Source organism: Triturus cristatus, chromosome 4_1 (genome assembly GCF_964204655.1).
Source record: "Triturus cristatus chromosome 4_1, aTriCri1.1, whole genome shotgun sequence".
Classification (NCBI taxonomy): Eukaryota; Metazoa; Chordata; class Amphibia; order Caudata; family Salamandridae; genus Triturus; species Triturus cristatus.
The window spans coordinates 302090276-302113522 of NC_140585.1; the positions used below are offsets into that span (position 1 = coordinate 302090276).

A 23247-nucleotide genomic window follows, 5' to 3' on the forward strand; every position below is an offset into this window, starting at 1 on the left:
GATGAGCTTCTCACTTTAGATTCAATCCCGGTGTTGTCGTTCTTCTTTTTTTTAAACAAGTTCCTTTTTAATTTCCCGATCTCCGGCGAAACATCATAGACGCTAGTTGAATTGCCGCGTAGAAAGATCCCAGTATCGTCGCCAAATCTGTAGTAACCTTCAACACGCAGTTGGTTATTTCTTATATCTTCTTTTATTCAAGGTATGCATAGAAGTACAAAGGGTCAGCACCCTTTGTACTTCTATGCATACCTTGAATAAAAGAAGATACCTCCACGAAGACTTCAACCACCACTGTGTCCCCAAGGTTCTATTTCCAACACTCTAACTGATGTAATACATTCTATACTTACAATTCTAACATTTACTACACAGTAAGTACATAAGTATATTACTACAGTACCCTAGGGCCATCGGCATCCAACTTGCTTTCTTTGTCAGGAAGTGGTCCCTGTGTGCTGCTGGGAGTCAATGTGATAGAGAAGTAATTCGGGAGCCCAGGAGGGAGGATGTTGCAGTTTTCAAGTTTGGTGAGGACAAAGGTATTGGCTAGCATCGCAAGCAGTGGAATGGAACAAGAATCTTGAGGAAGGCAGAGCAGGCAGACATGGTGGCGAAGATAATGGAGGAGAAAGCCAGTGATGGCTGTGAAAGTAAACAATGGTTTCTGGTGTCACATGAGGGAAGGATATTATACAAGACAAAGAATAAAGCAGAAAGGGGTGGGTAAGAGGTGATGATGGATGTCAAAGTTTCACTACAGACGATGGCAGAGAAAGCAGGTCAAAGAGAAAGCATGTAAAATATATCAAATTTTTCTTCATATTTACCACGTCAAAGCCTGCCAGGGTCTCTGGAAACTGGGCTTTTAAGTGTATGGCAGCTTCGAGGGCTTCTTTAGCAAAGGCCTCATCTTCGATCCTTGAAAAAACAAAAGATGCGCAAAGATGTCATTGATGGTGCTATTCTTATATAAATAAATCCCTAGCATCCTGATCAAGAGCAGTGCACAGCTACTATCGCGAGAGGAATGTGAAAGAGCTGAATACTGCCTTCGGTCTCAATGCTAAGCTGCTTCCCTTTCCCCTGGGGAGCTTTTAACAGAGTACAAGTTTAGCAAGGATCAAGAGATGCCAACCATCACCCTTGGCTCGAGGGTGGGATTGCAGATCCCAAAGACCTCTCGTCACTCCAGCAATCTTCTCCCTGCCATCGACCCAAGCAAAACCCATTGCTTCACGCTTTCTCTTCTGACTGCCCGAGTATACCCTCAGGAAATGCGGAGGCCCAGCCAAGCTGAAATGTAGACAGGCATACCAAAGACGCTTTGTGTTGTCATTAAATTTGTTTTGTACTGAACAATATTTTGACAAAGAACTGATGATTTGCCTGATGTTCAGTTTAGTTTTTACAAATTAATGCATTTTATGACAAATGTGACTGTCTTTCTTGAAGTCCTTTCCGAATTCAGAATTTTTATGATGTATTATTCATGTTTTTAGTAACGTTTTAATATTTTGGAGATCTTTTTGGTTAAATGGTAATTGTACTGCACGGACCGCGGCTGCAAAGATCCCACCAAAGATCAAACCAAAGACCACACCAAATACCACGACAAAGACCACGACAAAGACCACGACAAAGAAAACACCAAAGACCACGACAAAGACCACACCAAAGATCACATCAAAGACCACACCTAAGACCACACCCAAGATTACTTCAAACTCATATTTCCTTTTGTCAGATGTCCTAACAGTCGGAAATATCAAGAGCTCATTTGCTTTTTATATTAAACAGTTCATGTTCACCATTTCATTATATTTGCTTCTGTAATTAAAGCATGCTGCCTTTCCTTTTTTTTTTTTGATAATCAACTTTATTGTTTTTTTGAAAAAACAAAAATAGTAATAACAGTACAGCACTTAGATAGTATTTAATGGTATGTCAAGTGAGCTAGTGGCAGTAATGTACATGTATGCACAACAACCAGGGTGCATCGCAAAAACAAGCAATCAAAAGGTGAAGAAACAAGCATACAGATCCCATTATACCAATAGGTTCATTCATTTGCCACATATCTTTTGGTGTTTGTCTGGGCATCCCCTGGCCTCAAACAAGGGTTTCTCCTGGGCAGCGCACCAGTCTACCCTTCCAAGCCACTTAGCTATTTTGGGAGGGTCAGGTTGTGACCACGCCATAGCGATATCGTGTTTAGCCACCATAGTGGCTGTCCCTAAGAATAAGTTGTCTGATCGGGACCCGTCTAGGCCGTTCATGACTCCCAGGAGGAGGTGTAGTGGACTGTGGGGTATCTGCCAGCCCAGGACATGTGTGAGTTCAGATTCTATCTTATCCCAGGATTTATATGTCGGGGACAAGACCAGACCATGTGGTAAAAATCTGCTGATTGTTGTCCGCAGCCCGCGCATTCAGATGAGGTGCGCAATCCTGCCCTATGCAGGTGCTCCGAGGTGAATTAGGCGGTATGGAGGTAGTATATTTGGATGAGGCGGAGTCTGGCGATAGCGTCCTCCAGAGGGCCCAGCCATCCCTCCCACCGGTGCCTGGATCAAGCGTTATAGGGCCATTATTCGTAAGGGTGCAGTATATTTCATGATATTCCCCCCTTCCCCAGGTTTCCCATCAGGACTTGTGCCTCTAGTGGGCTGAACTCGGGAGTGTGGTGTCGGTTGATATGTGGGCAATGAGGGCTTGTCGCAGCTGTAGGTATTTGTAAAATTGTGAGGCGTGGAGGGTGAAGGCCCCTGCAGGTCTTGGAAGGTCCTTATGTGATCTCCCACCCACACATCGCCCAGTTGTGATATGCCAATGTGGTCCCAACTTTTGAAGCCGACTACTGCTACCACCTCATCCAACCATGCACCCTGCCAGAGAGGTGTTTGTTGACTCAATTTGTTGTCCCACTGTGTGTGTCGCAGGGCGAACGCCAGGCTAGGAGGACCGCCCGAGTTACTGACGGCAGTTCTCTAGGGATAAGGCACCCATTCATGATGGCTTGGATTCGGGGGAAGTCCATGTCTCTTAGCTTGGTTCTGTAGGCCGGGTCGGACCAACCTCCGGTGAACCAATCGTGAAGGACGAGTAGCCGGGTGGCTAGGTAGTATAGGTAAAGGTCAGTCATGCCCATGCTTCCATCAAAGGACGGAATCCAGCAACGGGCGAGAGCTATACGTGGTCACCCACCTCCCCATAGAATCCTAGTGGCCATGGTGTCTATCTCTTTAAACCAGCTTCGTGAGAAATGGAAGGGGGTGTTTTGAATGATGTACAGGAAGCAAGGGAGGATCATCATCTTAAATAATGCCACCCTCCCCAGAGGGTTAAGCGGCAGGGTTTGCCAGTGCCAGAGGTCTCCCTTGGCCTTCTTGACAAGCGGGGTAACGTTTTGCGCCCATTCTAATTCGGGGAGAAGAACGACCCATATCCCCAGGTATTTTAATGACTGCCGTCTAACGGGAATGCTTGACTGCCAATCAAAGCATTCCCTAGAAAGGTGGAGGGGTACAAGAGTCGATTGTGCCGGGTTGAGTCGGAGGCCAGAAACATTCTCAAAGGCTTGTAGGGATCGAAGACATCTAGGGCCAGAGCAGGCCAGGTCCACCAAGAAGAGCAGGACATCGTTCGCACATGAGGCAATTTTGTCAGTGTGGTGAATAGAGCCAGGTGGCTTCCCGGGACAGTCGCTGTGCTCGGAGATGGCTCCTGGCCACTCTGTGGATGGTGGCCTTGCTTGCCTCCCCGAGGGTACTCGGAGAGGGGACCGAGTCCAGATTTGTGAGGAAGTATTGCAGCATTTTCTCTCCTACAGCCTTTTGGAACTTTTTGCTTTGCATGAACCAGGCGTTTAATCGCCACATTGGTTGCAGCATGCCAGGGGTTTCGCCTAGGCGCAGGAGCAATGCTGAATAGTCCGATATTCCTTGGGGGAGGAAAGCCATGTCAGCCACATTATGGCAGTCAGGGGCAGGCATAAGAATCATGTTGATTTGTGCGTAGATATGATGCGTCGCTGATGTGTGTGTGTTTTGGGGGGATTGAGGGTTCCAGGTTCTCCACACATCACAGAGGCCCAAAGTGGCCGCCCATTCAAACAGTTTCTTTGCCTTTGTTGCCCTAGCAGGGGAGGGTGTGTCTGTAGTATCAATCGTGGGTTGCATAACAGCTTTAAATTCACCACCGTGAATCGCCTGTCCTAAAGGCAGGGTGGATATAACGTTGGTAAAGTGTCTCTGCGTTGGTGTAAGCATAGAGGGTGGGACGTATATGGATACAAGGTTAAGGGGGTTCCCCTCCAGCATCCCAGAGAGAGTTACAAACCGCCCTTGTGGGTCCCTATTGATGTGGGTGGGGGCAAAGGGAAGGGTCTTTCACAGCAGGATGGCCACATCCTGTGAGCCTCTGTCAAAGCCTGAATGCCACACCCTGTTGAAACCGTAGCGTGCAAGAAAGGAACATTAAGTCCCCAGGAGGTGGGCCTCCTGAAGCAGGAGGACATCAGGACATGTTGGTGGGCATACTGTACACTTGATGCGATCAAGCAACCCATTGACATTCCATGACATGACTCGGAGAGAGCTATCCCTATGGTCTGCGTACATCATATGGAGCGCGTGGTCTACGGGAGTTATGGAATGGTAGCCCTTCGGGGCCTTTAGTGAGATGTGAGGAGGGTGTGGTCCCCTTGCTCGAATTGCATTGTGTGGGATCGCAGTGCATGCGTGGTATTCCTGTTTTAGAGTGCTGTGAGCAATAAATGAAAAGAAGAACAATGCAAAACATAAATCCAAACATGGGACAATGGTCCAGGCCCCCCCTTCCCTACCTCCACACACCCTACACTTCTGGAGCTGAAGCATCTGTCGCCCCACAAACTAGAAAAGAACAGGCTAAACTAGAACGCTTAGTGTAGGAGTTGCGTGGTGGACCCCTCCTCCGGTGTCAGATGTGAGTGCAGTATCGGCAGATTTCTCTGAGTTCTATAGTTCAATGGGACACAAGTCCTGGGAGTCCTGGGAATGAGGCCTTTCATTTCTTTCGCTGTTCCTCTCTCATGGAACTTTAAATTGCTGGACTTCGAGAGAGGTCTGAGTCCACGGTTGCTGAGTCCAGAGTTCTGAGGGGCTGTGCTCGATGGACAAATTGTCCGTGGATTGATTCTGTTGTCGAGGTTGGAAACCGGTTGGGCTGATGGTGTTTCTAGGTTCCTGAGTGGCTGAGCCTGGCGATTTAGAGGCTTCTTTGTGGCCTTCGCGGCCCTTGCACGATTGTGTGCGCCTCCTGCACTGTTTGGGAGACAGGGAACGAGGGGCCTGGGGCCCAGAGGGTGCGGGTGGAGAGGCCGGACGAGCCCTGAGGTGCCGTTCTTTGATCAGCCAGGTCTAAGCGGCCTGTGGAGAATCAAAGAATTATGCGTTGTCCTGTAAGACAACCTGAAGACGGGCTGGAAAGAGGTGACTTTATTGGAGGTTAAGGGAGCGCAACTTCTGCTTAACGTCCGTGTAGGAGCGTCCTTGGACTGGAACCTCCTTGGTGTAGTACAGGAACAGCATTATGGTATGGTTTTGAAATGTCAGGGTGCCCAGAGTCCGTGCCTCTCTCAGGACAGCATCCTGGTCTTTAAAATTGAGGATCATGGTGATAATAGGACGGTGTAAGTCCACAGGCAGTGGCGTGGGTGCAAGGGACCGATGGGCCCGCTCTATGGCGAACCGGACCGACAGTGTGTGTTTAAGCATCCATGATGTTATCCATTTTTTGATGAAGGTTGCCATTTGACCCTGTTCAATCCCCTCTGGAAATTCCACCAGGTGGAGATTGTTGCACAGTGATCGATTTTCGGCGTCCTCAGCCCTTCTGTGTAGTTCTATAGTGTGGGTTCATAGGTGGGCTACCTATTCTTTTAGTTGGTGGACATCATCCTGCACCGTGGAAAGGCGGGATTCCGCTTCCGATATACGGGCTGTGGCATTGCGCAGGTCCTGCCGTATGAGGGCCATATCTACCTGAACATTGCCAATCTTGCCCTCCACGGAGGCCTGGGAAGTGCTGATCGCCTGCAGGATTGCAGTAAGGTCACTGCCAGGGAGGGATGGGCCGCCCACGGCACCCTCCATCGGGCCATGCTCAACTGTGGTAAACAGGTCTATTTTTATCTGTGTTTGGGTAGTGGAGGACTTGGGGGCTCGGTCCTTCCCCATGGTCAGTTGCGAAAAAGTCTCCGGCAGGACTGATGTCAAGGATTCTTTGGCCGGGATTCGATAAGCTCTGACTCCCTTCCGTTGTAGCGAGGAGGGCAAGTTCTGGAGTCCGAGGTGGGGGGTCAGCGGACAGTGGGGCCCGAGGGGAACGCGATCAGCCAGCAAGGCCCCAGCTCACTTCAGTGTCCAGGTTAGGATGCGATGCCTCTGGCGTCCATGTCGGACTCCAGGGCCTTTCTCGTGGTCCCGCTACCGCAGGTAGCGAGATGGGAGCCTTTTTATGAATCACAGGGCATATGCAGGCACCACAACCTCAGGTGATCCAACGCGCCTGGGCTTGTTGTATGGGTTGTGCCCCTGGGCATCGTCGATATGGGAGTCCCGCTCCACCTCACGCAGAGCCAGAGGATGTCAGCACGGGTCAGGACTGAGGCACCTCTCCGAGTCCAGTTGAGTGGTGGCGCATCGCCTCCAGGGGAGCCCCAGCAGCAGAATGAGGGAGGCAGGATAGGAGGAGCAGCAGCCCGGGGCAATGAGTCCACCCCCGGGCCACCACCTGGTCCAGCCGCAGCAGCTGTCGGAGGCAGGGGTCACTCACCGCTGTCTCGGAGATCTGGCGGGACGCGGAGCCGGACGCTCCAGTCGGATCACGATGTAGGCCTGGTGAGGCTTCGCTGCATCGGAGTCGCTCCCCTGGCCTCAAAGGTATGGCGCAGGGCTAGTCGTCACTTTGGCCCCTCAGGCGGGCCTCCGCATCTCTCCGCACTGCCGCTCACAGTTCGTGCCCTTTGCGGGCATGGATCGCTGCACAGGTGTGGGGGGGGGAGCCCAAGGGTCGGAGCTAGGCCGGTTAAGAGCAAATAGAACACGAGCAAGAACAGCACTCCGGAGGTGAGTGGCACTGGGTGATGCCCAAAGGGGGCTCTTCAGCTGTAATACTCAGGGATACATAAGTAATGGGGGCTCTGCCCTATATGTTTGCTCCTGATGGATATGAATATGCAAATGCTGGTGGCGTGCGATTGATAGGGTGCTAGGATATGCAGCAGTGCTGAGCTTAGCTACTTCTAGGGGGTAAGAAAGTGCTCGTTACTAGGGTGTATGCTGGAGAAATGGTTCCACTACCCATTTCATAGCTCTCGCCAGCATAGTATGACTAGGTGGCCGTGGAGCAATGTAGGTGACATGTCCAGGTATTCTTTGGATGTGGGTAGGCAGTGTATGATCAGAAACAGTCTGTAGTAAATGTACTTCATAGTCCATTCTTCGTTCTTGATAGCTGCGTTTGATCCCATCAGCTCTTACTCATTGACCAGTGGATGTTATCTGTCAACATACACAGCTGTATTCCCCCGCTAACCACTGAGCACTCACTCAAGCTCATTTTCTTTACAGTCACCCACTCACTCACCTTCAATCTTCATGTACCTTTTTTCGTCCTCCTACTCCCTCATATTCAGCCATTTGCATGAAGCATTTGCATTCACATCTGTTCCACTAGTGGCGTCCTGCAGTTAAAACCTCAGTTGTATTAGAATTTAATTTTAGTGAAGAAGAAGATAAATGGCCTCAGCACGTTCAGATACACGAGATGCAATCTAACATCAGGTTTATCAGGCATGCCTACTTCCTGTGAGTCATAACTCTAGAACAGAATGAAGCAACCTGTCAAATGCTGCTATGAGATCGAGTAAAAGGAGGGCTGCAGATCCTAGATATCTGAGGAATTATTTTCTTCTTCAAGAATTTAATGGTGAAAGAGAGGAGGGAGTTACATCTACAATTATTTGTAACCTTAGGATGTACTAAAGATTTCTTAGGAACGGAACTAAGGCTTATTTCCACTAAACATTTCCTGTTTAATAGAGTTGTTACAAATATATCTGAGAGTGGGAGAAAAGATGGAGATATCAAAGTGTAAACTCAATCAATCAATCAATCAATCAATCAATCAATCAATCAATCAATCAATCAAACAAGACTTGCAAAGAGCAGCTAATCAGCTGTGAGGGTATACAGGCACAGAGAGTCCTGCTGCAGAAGCAGGGCTTAGTTGAACAGCCAAGTCTTGGGTCCTTTGCGGATTCCAGCAGAGAGGATGAGGTCAGAAGGTGAAGGGTTAGGTCGTTCCAGGATCTGGCCACGAGGAAGGAGAAGGAACGTTTTCCGCTGTTACTGCAATGGATGCGGTGGATGTGGGTGAGGGAAAGGGAGGCAGAGTACAGTTGTCTGGAAGTTCAGGTGGTGGTTGATGTATGCTGATGCTTGGTTGTCCAGGGCTTTGTAAGTGTGGATCAGCATCTTGAAGTGACACCTCTTCTAAATGGGGGTCAGTGGAGCTGGTGTAGGTGGGGAAGGGGGATTATGTGGTTCCGCTTGGGGAGGTAGAGGGTGAGTCTGGTCGCTGAATTCTGTATTGTCTGTAGTCTCTTCAGGAGGTGTGTTGTGATTCCTGTATGGAGTGTGCTGACGTAGTCCAGCCAGTTTGTGACTAGGGCTTGGGTAATGGATCATCTGGTGCTAACGGGGAGCAATTTGAAGATCTTGCGGAGTGATAAACTGTATGCTGGACATGGGTCAAGAAAAACCAGAAGGGATAGCCAAAGCAAGAGTAGAGTTTTTGCATACAGAAAGGAGATCACGTTCTCTTGTAAAAGTTATTTTTGTAATTAGAGGCATGTCAAGAGTTTTGAGAATTTCAATAGAAGTTCTTGAATCATTTCCCGAAGAAAAAAGCAACGAAGAGCAGTAATTTAATTGTGGAAAAATTGGAAAGGACACCACACAGTGCTTGAGGGGGGTTACAGAGATTATGTTGCAAGATGAATTCATGAGACTTGAAAGGTAAAAACCTTTTGGGATGAATGTAGTGGGTTAGAGATGAAGACGCATAATAAGTGTGGATGTGTTTCATAAGTTTTTTGTATTCCCTTAAGGCGATGTAATTGAATTCAGGATTGGTGTATAAACGGCCCAGTCTCCAAGGGCGTTCAAGGTTTTTACAGTGATTCATTGCTTGTGTTACTGCCAGAGAGATCCAAGGTGCGGAAGGGCATGCTTGTTGATTGTATCTTGTTTTTAACGGTCTATCATGACCAAAGCTGTTGTAATCATGGAATCATATTGACTGCAAAACTTGTCAAGCAAGTCAGCTGGAGCCCACAAATATTCAGGGAAACTGAAGGGCAGAGTTCTTGGGGGGCTGGGAATGGAGGAGCCTAGATAAAAGGGATGACAGCCTAGTCAGACCAGACTAACAGTACCAGATTACAGCAGTTGATTCTGGTGTGGCTGGCCTTATGGGGTGTGGTTAACATGTTTCAGCCAGGCCTTGACTATGATCTGGCTTTCTTCAGGACCTTGTATGTGTGAAGAGTGAGGTCAATTAAAAGTATAAGTGACCAGATATGTGCTGCACTCGCTAAGGTGCACTATGGGTAAGAGGGGAGTTCCCTGTATGGTTTGTTACCTGTAATGAGGAAAAAGAAAGATAAACACAAAACGAACAAACACACAAATTTGGATGTGGGAGACCATAACTAACTCCACACACATCCACCACCTTGCTTTTAATACTGCCAAAGGCCCATTTATTAAAATAACCCTTGTAGGTAGTGGGACCCAAGGACAGTTTTTAATTTACACTCACATACTATCACTGCACACTCAAGCGCCAAAATACCAGCTCCACTGTAAACAGGTGTTGCAGCACACCCGGGGCACGCTTGGTGCCACCGGGTGAGGCCCGATGAGGAAGCATGCCACCAACTAGGTTGGTGGGTGAGGGCTTTCATAAGAAATAGTTTTTCTTTCTTCTACAAACATACACTTCTTGTTGCTTCATTCGTATTAGCTAGTTCTTCTTGATTGTATACTTTTAGAAAGTTGGCATTTTCTTTCTTCAACCATTTGTTGCCTGTTGCCTGTCTCTGCTCACATGTCTGGGGTGGGTGACAGTTGGACTTTGTGTATCTCCACTAGACAGTCACACACATTGGGAGCTTAGGTGTGACTTGATAGGACATCCTTGTAGGATGGGAGGGAGGAGCTGGACCCAGCCTCACTTACAACTGAGTAGGCAGTGTCCATACAAAAATTGCTGCATACCCCCCTAAAGTGAGTCTGGAGCCAGGGCAGGACCTCTGTGCATTTCAAAAGCCTGTCTTTGAAGTCTCCCTCACTTTAAGTACTGGACCTCTGACACCAACACTATAGTACACCTCTGGACCTGTGGATAGTCTGCTGACCTGCTGCATTCTGCCCTCTTGCCTTGAGATAAGAACTGGACCTGGAACCCACCTTGAACCCTGAACCCCAGAGGGACTCAAAGAACTAGTCTGCTGGCCTCCTGATCTGAGTCTCAGGGACATAAGAGACTCCCCATAACTTCTGGGCCTGTCTTCAATGAGTTCCTGGCCCCACTGGTGTAGTTCTCAAGCTCTTAAAGTCAAGCTTTTGGGTTGTTTGTGAACACAAACAGATTTGTTTGCACCTGAACTGCACCACTCGCACTGGAAATCAGTGCGAGCAGCCGCAAGTTCATCCTCTGGCATGGATTGCCACCGTGAATCCCCAGCCTGTCCGTCCAAAACACCCAGCCTCCTCTTCGCGCCCTTCTGACCATCGCCAGCAACGCTTTCCTTGCTCTCGCAAATTCTCCCTCACGAATGGGACTCTTGTCACAAAACTTGAGAAGGTAAAACTTCAGCAGGACTAATCTGGGACTGTATCTAACCCGCGTTCCATCGTGGTCAGCCTGAACTTTTGGATTTGACCTAGTCCAGCGCGACCAGATGTCCCCATTTTGGGCTTCATGTGTTTAAGCTCTACTTTATAGTTTATTCATAACTCCAGTTCAAATTATTGGATTTTTGTCGTTTTTTTCTTGGTTTATTTATAAAAATTAAACTCTGTTTTTCAAACCTGGTGTAGAATCTGTGTGGTGGTTTCACTGTTTTACTGTTTGAAGTGTTGCATGAATACTTTACACATTGTCTGTAAAGTTAAGTCTGACTACTCTGTGCCAAGCTGACAGAGGGTGAGCACTGGGTAATTTAGGGTTTGCTTGTGCCGTATCTTGACTAGGATTATGGTTACTGCTTGACCAGGGCTTATACCCAAGTCAACCAGGAACACAATTTCTAACATTGGCGATCATTGGTGAGAACAAGACTTGTGTTTGTGCAGTGCCATACAGTGATTTGGTGTACACTACTTACTATTCCACATCCAAGACCAATACAAATTTTTAATTCTACCTAATTGGTATTTTTGATTTTTCTTCAAAATCATGTCTCTGGAGTCACAACCACAAGCATGGAATTTGAGCTGGCCAACCCAGAGGTATACACAGTGACCCAGCTCAAAAACTTATGCAAGGTGGCTGGGCTTCCTGCTAAAAACACCACCGAGAAGTGGAGCTGCAGACAGCGATGAGGGCCTGGGGAGAAGCTCACTCCATACTAAATGAAACCACAGCTGAGGATAATGGGATGAATGATGGTCCAACTGAGGAACCCTCTACATCAGATGAGGAGGCTGTGACCCCTGAATTGGAGCTTCCTGCAATGGCAGAGAGCAATGCCTAGTCCCATGGAATGCCTCCAGAGGAACTGACGGAGAGGAGGGAGGAGAGAGAAGTCAAGTTGCAGATGGCTAAATTAAAAATGAAGGCAGAGGAGAAAAAGGCTTTGGAGGACAGCATGATGTTACTGGCTCATGAGAGCTGCCTAACGGATCTGGACATCAAGGCCAGACAGGTGTGTTCCAGCAGTGATAGTGGTAGAATACCTGCAGTACCTGAAGGAGAAAAACGGGGTCGTATACTTAAGAATTTGGTGCCTAGTTATGTGGTGGGAGATGACATAGAGAAATGGTTTTCTTTTTTTTTTTACAACCAACTTTATTGATTTTATTAACAGAAGTACAACCACTCAGATGTTTGATAGGGTTCATCGCAAAATCAGATAGGACACATGACAAGCAAGCAGCATCAATTATAAATCGGAGATAGGTACAGATGAAAAAATGATGATTAAGAGGCCTAAAAGTCACTGTGGCACTCTTATCAACCCAGATGGCCCAGCCATTTTCCCCATACCCACTTGTGTTTGGCCGGGTAGCCTCTTGCCTCAAATACAAGTTTCTCCTGTACACCAATCTAGCCCTTTAGGCTGCTGTGCCATGGTGGTAGGTGCAGGACTTCTCCATTTAGCTGCAATATCTCATTTTGCTACCAAAGTAGCTTCACCTAGAAATACGCTGTGAGCCCGGGTACCCCTAGAGCCCTCCATAACCTCAAGGAGGAGAACCAAAGGAGTGTGGAGACCTCCCAACCCAGCACAGCACTAAGCTCATTTGCTATATCTGTCCAATATTTGCGTTTTGCAGTACATGACCACATAATATGTCAAAAGCCCGCTGGGGTCTCTGCCCTCAATGCGTAATCAGGGCTCGCGATGAAACCGGCCTGACACAGTCTGGCTGGGGTGTAGAAGGGGAAGTAGAGATAGTAAGTTTGAATTAGTGCCAAGCTTGATGAAATGGTTATGACCTGAAGGGCTGTAATGGTATTGCGACTATCATCATCCACTAAGGGGCCCAGCCATAGCTCCCATCGCGTACTAAGGTGATTGAGTGGGTTAGATGTGTTAATAATATTTGATCGATTGATTTGAGTTATGCCTCTTCTTCCTAAAGCACCCATCAGGAGCTTGGCTTCCAGCAGGCTGAACTCCAGGATGGAATTGTCATTGGGGACGTGGGTGGCGAGTGGGTGCCAGATACTTACAAATGATGTGGAGTTAATAGAATAAGCATCCTGCAACTCTTCAAAAGTGCGAATGTGAGTCTCGTACCAAATATCGCCCAATTGTGTTATGCTAATAAAGTCCCACCTCACAAAGTCTTCCAGTGCAGCCACCTCTCCCAACCAAGTACTGTGCCACAAAGGGGTCTGGAGTGTAAGTTTAGCATCCCAGTGTGTTTGTCGGAGTGCGGACCTCCACGCAAAGAATATCGCTCGGGTCAGTACTGTAATGGTATTAGAGATCGGGGAGCCATATTGCATCGCTATGATCCAGAAGAACCCCTGGGATTTGAGTTCTAGCTGGTACATCGGGCCTGTCCATCCCCCTGGGAACCAGTTATTGATCATAAGAAGTTGAGTCATCAGATAATAATAGAAAAGATTGGACATCCTCAAACCTCTGTCATAGTTAGCACGTTGGCAGTGGGCAAGGGCAAAAAGGGGTTTGGAGCAAGCCCAGAGGAACGCAGTGGAATGTCTATCCAAGGTCTGGAACCAATGGTGTGGTAGGCGGAGCGGGAGGCTCTGGAAAACATTAATTAATAAAAGCTAAAATAGAACACAGTTTGAACTCAGGAACCGAGTGGTGGACCCCTCCATAATATAGGATCAGGATCAAAATTCAGAACCTAAGGTTATTGTGTAGGTGGTAGAGACATCGCACAGTTCCCACCAGCAATGCAGGTAGATGATCCCTCAGATCATCGGGCTCTGTGAGAGATTTGTGTCTTCAGCCTGGATGGCAGGTGGATTGGTGGCCATACTTAAGGATCATCCAGGTTTGAAGCTGAATCTTGCACCATTGGAGGCAGAGAGGTAGATGCACGGGCCCAGCCTGGACCTGCTCCGCCAATGTGGGTGATAGCGAGCGAGGTCGCCCTCTTGATGTTTTGCCTTCTGTGTGAGCAAGTACGCAGTCTCCTTGGCTTGGGGGCTGTGTCCACCTTGTTCAGTCTGTTCGGTCTCGGAATGGAGGATGAGGAGATGTTCGAAGCATAGAGTGGTAGTTCCTCTGTGAGCCAAATCCATGCTAGCTCCAAGGTGTCAAAGAAGTGACTTTTGTTATCGAAGATCACCCTGAGGCGGGCCGGGAACAGCAATCTATAAGAGAGATTGAGGGCCTGGAGGTTCAGCTTGACTACAGCATAGGATCAATGCCACAATTGCACCTCCTTGGTGTAGTGTGGGAATATGAACACTCTGTTGCCCTGGTAGGATAAGTTGGAGTAGGAGTGCACTTCTTGCAAGATGACATCTCTGTCTCTAAAGTTTAGGATGCGAGCAATCAATGGTCTGTGGAGGTGTCCCGGGGGTAGTTTGGGTGTCAAGGCCCGATTTGCCCACTAAACGACAAACCATGTGGAGGGGCAGGATCTCATCCAGGCTTCTATAAAGGTCGCCAGTTGGATGGGTTCTACCCCTTCAGGAATACCTACGAAGTGCAGATTGTTGCAACCAAGATTTGTGTTCTGCGTCCTAAGCACGGCGTTGAGCTCCCTGGGCACAGGTCGACAGGAGGGAGTCCTGTGCCTTCAGAGTAGTAACATCCCCCTCAACTGTCGACATATGGGATTCTGCTTCTGCAATCCTCGCTGTAGCGTAGTGTAGGTCTTGCTTCATGAGAGCAATAGCAAAGCGCACCTCTTCTATTTATGTTTTAACTGAGGTTTGAGAGGTGTGTATGGTTTGGAGGATGGTGGTGAGGTCCCTCTCAGGAAGTGGAGTTTAGTCAGAGGCAGGGCCCACCGCATGGATGTGGCTTGTTGCATATTGATCTATGCAGTTTTGAGAGGCTGGCGGCCGTATCGGTCTGTCCTTGCCCATGACTACTACGAGGTGAATTGACAATCTGAGTTTGCTGTGGTTTCCAGCCCGCTTACCATAATGTCACGGGAGCATGAGCAGCCGGACTGAGGAGATAGACATGTAGTCCAAGCAGAGGCCCAGAGTTTGCACCCAAGATGGTTCCTGTCGCAGGGCATCTCATGGGCAGGTGCTCTTCGCAAAGGTATGGATCTGGTGGTCTAGGTGATTTTCCAGGGGGGGCATCAGCAGTCAGGTCAGCAGCATGAATTAGGTCCAACCTCCCCTGGGGCACAGCACGCAGCCAGGGCTGTTTCTACCATGAGGCAAGACTAGGTGGCCGTCTAGGGCGGCTAAAGGGCTAGGGCGGCAAAAGGAAGTTGGGACATTTGCTCTTGTGTGCGAAAAATTCGTGGTTTCCGCGGTGCCCACAGATGTCTGTAATAACCTGGGCCGTCAATCACTCATAGTGCGAACGCGCTACTTATGACCTGTTCCCAGAGAGAATGGACCAATGATCTCACGAGGGGCAGGCCTGTCATTGTTTTTTTTTTCCACTTTTGAATCCCTGGATTTGCCTTGGCGCGGGCGTGCAGTAGACCCGGAGTGCTGTCGTCTGGAGCTAGAGAGAGAGGCGGAGTCAGGAACGTCAAGGCAAGGAGTGGTTGGCCTACCCTGCAGCCTGCTTCTGTTGTGCGTGGGAGTCCCTAGGTGCCCAGCAGGTGTATTGAGGTAAGATCAGTGGTTGAAGTGTCCTTTGTCCACTTTTCCTGCTCTGCCGCTGTCAGCTGCCCTCCCCTCTTTCTTCCTCTTATTCCCTTCCTGTCTCTCTCTCGCAGCTCCTCACTTGCTAAAAACCATGCTTCACAACCTGTTCCCACCGTACTTGCTTCTGAAAAGGGGCCGCTTCTGGGACTACCGCCTCTAGCTGTCAGCACGAGCCCAGGAGGAAGGCACCAATGACCGGCAAGCAGTGAAGCACAGTTTAGTTTGCCAGGCTCCGCAGGCGGGCACTGGGCGCGCGACGTGCCCAGGAAAGTGCCTGGGTTAAAACCGGGCCAGAAGCGGGCCCTTCTGCGGCCGAACAAGGCTGGGCTGGGCCCCCCTCTTGGCCCCTTGCTTCTCCCTCATCACTAAAAATAGGGAAGCGCTACTTACGGACACCTAAGGCACAAGGTAAGCCCAGTTCTTCAATATCGAACTATCCAATAAATATTATGGGTGCCCTTGAGAAAGAAATACCCTCAATTGAACAGAGTCTAGGTTCCTGTAACCACACTGCCGGGACAACGAAAGTTCCCTCCACATTGCCGCCCTTTCCTCCACAGGCCCCGGGGACATCTCTGGTTGTGCGGTTAATGTAGCTAACGGGTGTGTTCACCATACTTCAGATGCAGTTCATTACATTCCTCTCTCTCTGAATGGTAGTAAAAGGGAGGGGGCGGCATTTTTCAATTCTTGCCCTGAGCGGCAAAACACCTAGAAACGGCCCTGGACGCAGCTCGTACTCACCTCCGTCACGTCAGCACCAGGGGTCAGGAGGTATTGCCCCGGTGGCAGTTACCACGTATCGGACTGAGAGAGGCTGTAAGAAGGACAGTGGTGGGTTGCCGGTTATTTGTGTAGGTAATTGGGGGAGTCCCTTCAGTGCCCGTAGACTCGTCATGGGATCCGAGCGCATACGCAGCACCCACAGAAGCAAAAATGGTGGTTCATCAGTCACTCGAGGCCCAGCCCCAGTGAGTCTCAGAGGCCCCAGGCAGGGTTACATCAACAAGATTGGCCTCCAATCAATTCAGCTTCCCCCCATTTCAGGGAGAGTCCATCAAGGCCATCAACCCCAGAATCCGCGCGGCAGGGAAGTGCCACTCCCCCAGCCCCCGCACACACTACAGGGGGACCAATAAGCGAATTGCCAGGGGCACAGAAGGCCCGCAACAGCCTCCGTCAGTGCACGGGCACAGTGGGTAGGCCCCAGAGGCTTTAAAGTGCAGACCACCACAACATGACATGACACGAGAGAGTGATGTGTTCTAGCACAGTGTGTTGGGCATGCTTTCTTCACAGGAGTGTGTTCACAATTTAGAGGGCTAGAATACAAGGAGTCACAGGTGTGCATTTTATGCACGGCCAGACAGTTATGACCTGACACAATGTAACTGTGTACATTATTTATGCAAATTTTCATAATTTGTTCTGTTTTCTCTTCTCTCCCTGTGCAGACAGAGGAAATATTCTGTTATGGTTAGTATATGCATGCTTGCGTGAGAGTGCACAGTTCACTCTACCATTGCTAATAGACTGAAATGTACCATGTATATAAAGGGATTGAAATAGGAGAGGTCCTGAAGAAAGACCAATTGACCCAGAGAGGCAGAAAGTAGTGCTGAAACATGTCGACCAGTGGCTTGGGGGTCATAATATACCCTTAGGAAGCCATCAGAATGAAGACAGCCTCAGATGCATTCTGCTGGACCTGACCCACCTGCCACGCTATTGGGAAATCAGGGAAAACCCCAGATCCCACTAGCAGTCATTGGCACCCCTTTTGAAAGGGTAGGCATTAACATAATTGGACCTTTAGACACCAAGACAGCCTTAGGCAACAGGTTTGTCCTTGTCTTGGTGGACCATGCCACCTGCTACTCAGAGGCTATGCCTTTGAGGACAGTGACTGCACCCATGGTGGCCAGAGCTCTGATGGGGATCTTTACCCATGTGGGGTTCCCCAAGGAGGTAGTGTCTTTCAGAGGCACTAACTTCATGTCCTCATACATGAAACCCATGTGGGATGAGTGTGGGGGCAACCAAACCAATAGTCTTGTGGCGAGGTTCAACAAGACCTTAAAGTGCATGATTATGGACCTGCCTGAGCCCATGAGGCATAAGTGGGATGTCCTCCTGCCATGCCTTCTCTTTGCCTATAGGGAGGTGCCACAGAAAAGAATACAGCCTCTTTGAACTCCTCTATGGCCACCCTGTTAGGGTACTTCTGAGCCTTGCCAGGGTAGGGTGGAAGCAAGCTCCCAGGAAACTCCGCCAGGATGTGGTCAGCTACATTCTGGCCCTCCACAACCAGATGCACCGCTTCTAGGAAAAGGGAAACAGTAATGTGAAGGCCAGCCAATAAGTCATGAACCTCTGGTATGACCAGAAGGCCACTCTGGTGGAGGATCAGCCTGGCTAGAAAGTATGGGTCATGGAGCCAGTAGAGCCCATATTTTCCAGGACCACTGGACCAGCCCATACGAAGTGAAAGAGCAAAAGGGGGAGTCCACCTACTTGGTAGACCTCCAGATCCCTAGAAACCCCCTAAGAGTGCTCCATGTGAATAACCTTAAGCCTCAATTTGAGAGATCCAAAGTGAATATGCTCCTGGTGAAAGATGAAGGAGGGGAAATGAAGAGCGAGTCTCTCCTTGACCTCCTCTCTGCACAGGAACATGATGGTTCAGTGGAAGGTGTCAACCTCTCTTCTTCCCTGATCCCAGAGCAGCTGTTACTGATTACTGGGACAGTTTGCCTCTCTGTCTCTCTTACTACTGGACTCACACACCTGTATGTCCATGATATTGACACTGGAGGCAGGGTAGCTGTGAATAACGAAATGTGCAGGTTGTCAGATAAGGTGAGGACTAGCATCAAGGAGGAGGTCTCCAAGATGTTGGTGTTAGGGGTGATTGAGACCTCCAGTTGTCCTTGGTCCAGCCCTGTGGTGCTGGTACCGAAGGCTGTCCCACCGGGCGCCACTCCAGAACTCAGGTTCTGTGTGGACTGCTAGGGAGGGACTCGATTCAGTCACCAAAATTGACACCCACCCCATCCCCCGAGTTCATGAGCTCATTGACAGGCTGGGCGCTGCCAGATTCCTCAGTACCTTTAATTTGACATCAGGGTACTGGCAGGTTGTCCTGATTGATGAAGCCAAAGAGAATTGAGCATTCTTTACCCCAGAGGGCCACTTCCAATTTTGGGTAGAGCCCTTTGGCTTGAAGAATGCCCCTGCCACCTTTCAAAGGTTGGTTAACAGGGTCCTAGCTCGTAAGGTGACCTTTTGTGCTGCCTACTTAGACAGCATTGCTGTCTAGAGTTCCAGCTGAGAGGAACACCTGCATCACCTCCAGGAGGTGCTTCAGACCCTGACCATCAAGGCCAGTAAGTGTTGGATAAGGCAAGGTTCAGTGGTGTACCTATCTCACCTGGTAGGTGGGGGCAGGGTACAGAGCCTCCATGTCAAGATTAACACTATCATGGCCTGACAACTACCTAAAACTCAGACTGAGGTGAGAGACTTCCTGGGCCTCACATGATACTACAGAAGATTTGTTAAGGGATATGGCACAACTGTTTTCCCATTAACAGAGCTGACTTACAAGAACCAGCCCAGATTGGTGATCTGGACAGAGGCTTGCCAGAAAGCCTTTGATAGACTCAAGGAAGCCATGTGTACTGCATTTGTAATCAAGGCACCTAATTTCGCCAAACAGTTCATAGTGCAGACAGAATCTTCAGAGCATGGCATTGAGGCAATCTTATAACAGTTGAATGAGGAGGACCTTGACCAACTGGTAGCCTTTAGTAGCAGGAGGTTATCTCCACAGGAGCAGAGGTGGAGTGCGATTGAGAGAGAAGATTTTGCTGTGGTCTGGGCACGGAAGAAGTTGAGACCATACCTGTTTGGGGCTCACTTCCTGGTTCAGACAGACCACAGGCCACTCAGATGGCTCATGCATAACAGGAGAGAAAATCGCAAAATGTTGAGATGGTCCATCTCCGTACAGGTATTGGACCTTACAGGGGAGCATTGTCCTGAGACAGACCACGCCAATGCTGATGGTCTCTCCAGATTCTTCTGCCTTAGTGACGAGAGCTCCAAGGGGCTGGGTAGATCTCCGTACTTTCATTTGGAGGGAAAATGTGTTAGACCTGATAGCCTTAGAGTGGTCTTCACCCCGGCATTTTGCCTTCCTCCTTCACTTTTCTCACCTCAGTTTTGCTGGTACTAGGACTCTGTGCACTTTACCACTGCTAACCAGTGCTAAAGTGCTTGCACTTTCTCTCACCTAAACATGGTAACATTGGTTCATCCAAAATTGGCATATATATTTTTTTTTTAAGCCCCTAGTAAATTGGTAGCCCTGTACCCAGGACCTGGAAATTAAATGCTACTAGTTGGCCTGCAGCACTGAGCTATGTCTCAGACCTGCCACTGCAGAGCCTGTCTGGGCAGTTTACACTGCCATGTCTACCTGGCAAAATAAACCTTTTGTAAGGCCCAAACCTTCCTTTCCCTACATTTACGTCACCACTAAGGTAAACCATGGACAATCCAGAGGCAGGGTGCAATGTTTTTAAAAGGCAGGGCATGTACTTCTAAGTTTTACATGTCCTGGTAGTAAAAAACTCCAAAAGTCCTTTTTCACTACTGCAAGGCCTATCTCTCCCATAAAATGACATTGGGATTACCTTGTTACATTTTATAAGCATAATTTCCAGGTGGGAAAAGATAATACCTCCAAGTCTGGTGGCTCTTGAATCCTAATTTAAAGTCCTAATTTATGGTGAAGTCAGATTTGAAATTACAATTCTGAAAATACCACTTTTAGAAAATTACCATGTTCCTACTTTAGTCATTTGGTGCCTGCTGCCTGTCTCTTATCTAATGTCTGGGGTGGGTGACAGTTGGGCTTTGTGTATTCCCCCTGGACAGCCACACACAATTGGAGCTTAGGTGTGACTTGATGGGCCATCCCGGCAGGATGGGAGAGAGCAGCTGGACTCAGCCTCACTTACACCTGTTCTGTCCACACAGAAAGGGCTGCATACCCCCTGTAGTGAGTCTGGATCCAGGGCAGGAAGATCAGGACCTCTGGGCACTTCAAAGGCTTGCCTTTGAAGTTTCCCCTCTTCTTCAGAGTCCAAACTGGGTATAAGTACTAGACCTCTGAAACCAGCGGTAGACCCCTGGACCTGTGGATACTCTACCAGGAAGGGCTACAAGGACTGCCACTCTGCTGGACTGCCACTGGGAAGGAGCTGCTGCCTTGTTGTGCTTACCTGCTGCCGGCTGCCCTCTTGCGCGTTTATATTTATGGTTTTATAGCGTGCATTGCTGCCCAAGAGCTTCCCAGCGCTGAGGAGAGGCAGTGATGAAGTGAGGGAAATAGGAATCATCAAGGGAAGAGCCACGTTTTTAATTTTTTCCTAAAAATTAGTTCATCGCTTAACAGTCACAATTTTTTGGGCAAGGAGTTCCACAGCCTGGGAACCAGATGTGAGAAAGATCTTCCTCCTCATCTAGATCTTTTTATCCTTGTCGTCTTCATGATTAGGTCTGAGGTGGATCTCAGAATCTTCCGGGGACATAAGGGGTGATGACTGTTCTCAGTAGGGCTGGTCCCTTGCAGTTCATGGCTTTGTGGGCTAGACATAAAGATTTGAATTTGATCCTGGCTTGGAACGGCATCCAGTGCAGTACTTTCAATGAGACTTTTGCTGAGTCTTGTATGGGTATGCCTCGGAGTATCCTGGCTGCCGTATTTTGAACCACCTGTAGTCTGTTCACTACATATTTAGGGGAGCCCAGATAGAGGGAATTGCCTTAGCTCAGCCAAGAAACTACAAAGGCCTGTACAACGGTTCTCCGGGTCTGTTCAGGGATATGGGTTAAAATCTTCCGAATCATACGGAGTATCCCAAAGCAGGTGGCTGCTAGTTTTTTAGCTTGAATTTCCATAGAGAGATTGTGGTCTAGCCACATTTCCAGGTTTTTATGGCGCTTTTGGAGTAGGGGGGCTGCCAAGTTCTAGTGGCCAGCTAATGGTAGTCCTTGGCACAGAATTGGATAGGAAGAACTGCCCCTGAAACCCATCTAGAACCCAGGACCTCATAAGGACTCAAAGGCCTAGTCTGTTGGCCTCCTGATCTGAGCTTCAGGTACATAACAGGCTCCACACAGCTCCTGGACTCGTCTCCAACAAGTTCCTTATCGCCAAGAGGCATCTCTTTGATCCCTGGGCCCTTAGTGTTGTTCTTGAGCTCTTAAAGTCAAGTTTTTGGGCTCTTTGCAAACTGCCGGAGCTGCACTGCCCACACCAGAAACCAGCGTGATCCGCCACAAGTTAGTCTCTTCACACAGCAAGCATCATCCTCAGGCGTGGATGGGCACCGCAAGGCCCCAGCCCATCCATCCACGACACCCGGCCTCCTCTTCATGCCCCGCCGACCACGGCCAGCGACCTTCTCCTTGCTCCTGGCAAACTTCTCCCAAGTGAATGGGACTCTTGGCACAAAACTTAAGAAGGTAAAACTTCAGCAGGACTAATCTGTGACTGTATCCGACTTGTGCTCCATCACATTCGGCCTAGACTTTTGGATTTGACACAGTCAAGCGCGACCAGATGTCCCCGGTTGGCGCTTTATGTATTAAACACTATTTTATAGTTTATTCTTTACAAATTCATAACTACAGTTCTACTTATTTGATTTTTGTCATTTCTGTTTTGTTTTAGTCATAGAATTAACCTCTATTGTTCGAACCAGGTGTGGAATCTTTTTGTGTGGTGGTTTCACTGTTTTACTGTTTGAAGTGTTGCACAAATACTTTACACAAAGCCTGCAAAGTTAAGCCTGACTGCTCCGTGCAAAGCTACTAGAGGATGAGCACAGTTTAATTTACGGTTTGCTTGTGCCTTACCCTGACTAGGATTGTGGTTACTGCGTGACTAGGGCTTTTACCTCAGCCAACCAGGAACGCAATTTCTAACAATCGTCATTTTTGTTTTATAGTGGCAAAAAAGTAAATGAATTTAATTGAGTCAGATCTAGCACAATAATCAACCTGACTGTTGAAATGGCTAAGAATAGCAACACTGGTCATACTGCGTAAACAAGGAGCAAGAACATTTCAGAAGGTTTTCACAAAAGTAAGTAACTGGATCAGATGACCAATTTTCCAAAATACTGAATAGAGTAACAAGGAGATAAGCCAGTTGTAAAGACGAGAAATTTGGCAGATAAAAACATATTTAATTTCAAATGGGAAATGGATAGAAATTGATTTAAAACTATATTGCCACCTTTTTCCTTAGCACGCACACAGCAAATGGCCTTGCAGACAGAAGGGGAGGCAATTGCGAGGTCCGGATTTGATGGTACACCAGTCCATGGCTCAGATACAAAGAGGTTGTCTAACTGAATTTCTAAAACTAAAATCCGTATTTTAATTTTTGTATACCCTAGTATCGAGCATTAACGTACATCAGAGATGTGTTTAAAATTATCAGTCATGTGTGGTGATGTTGACGCAAGATGTTTGTCAGGAGCGAGATGAGACATCCTAAGAGTGTCATTATTCTCTTGAATTCAAGTAACTTTCATCTTCATATGAAGGGAATTACAAGAGAGCTGAACATCA

General features: G+C 48.4%; 1 protein-coding gene across 2 annotated transcripts in view; it reads right to left on the reverse strand.

Moving 5' to 3' along the window:
- Nucleotides 1-23247, reverse strand: part of LOC146854820 (adenosine deaminase 2-like) — a 511041-nt gene that overhangs the window by 199608 nt on the left and 288186 nt on the right. For both annotated transcript variants that reach the window (XM_085650538.1, XM_085650539.1), the window contains exon 6: nt 831-921. In XM_085650538.1, coding sequence (XP_085506664.1) covers nt 831-921 — 91 coding nt within the window. The remainder of the gene's footprint in view (nt 1-830; nt 922-23247) is intronic.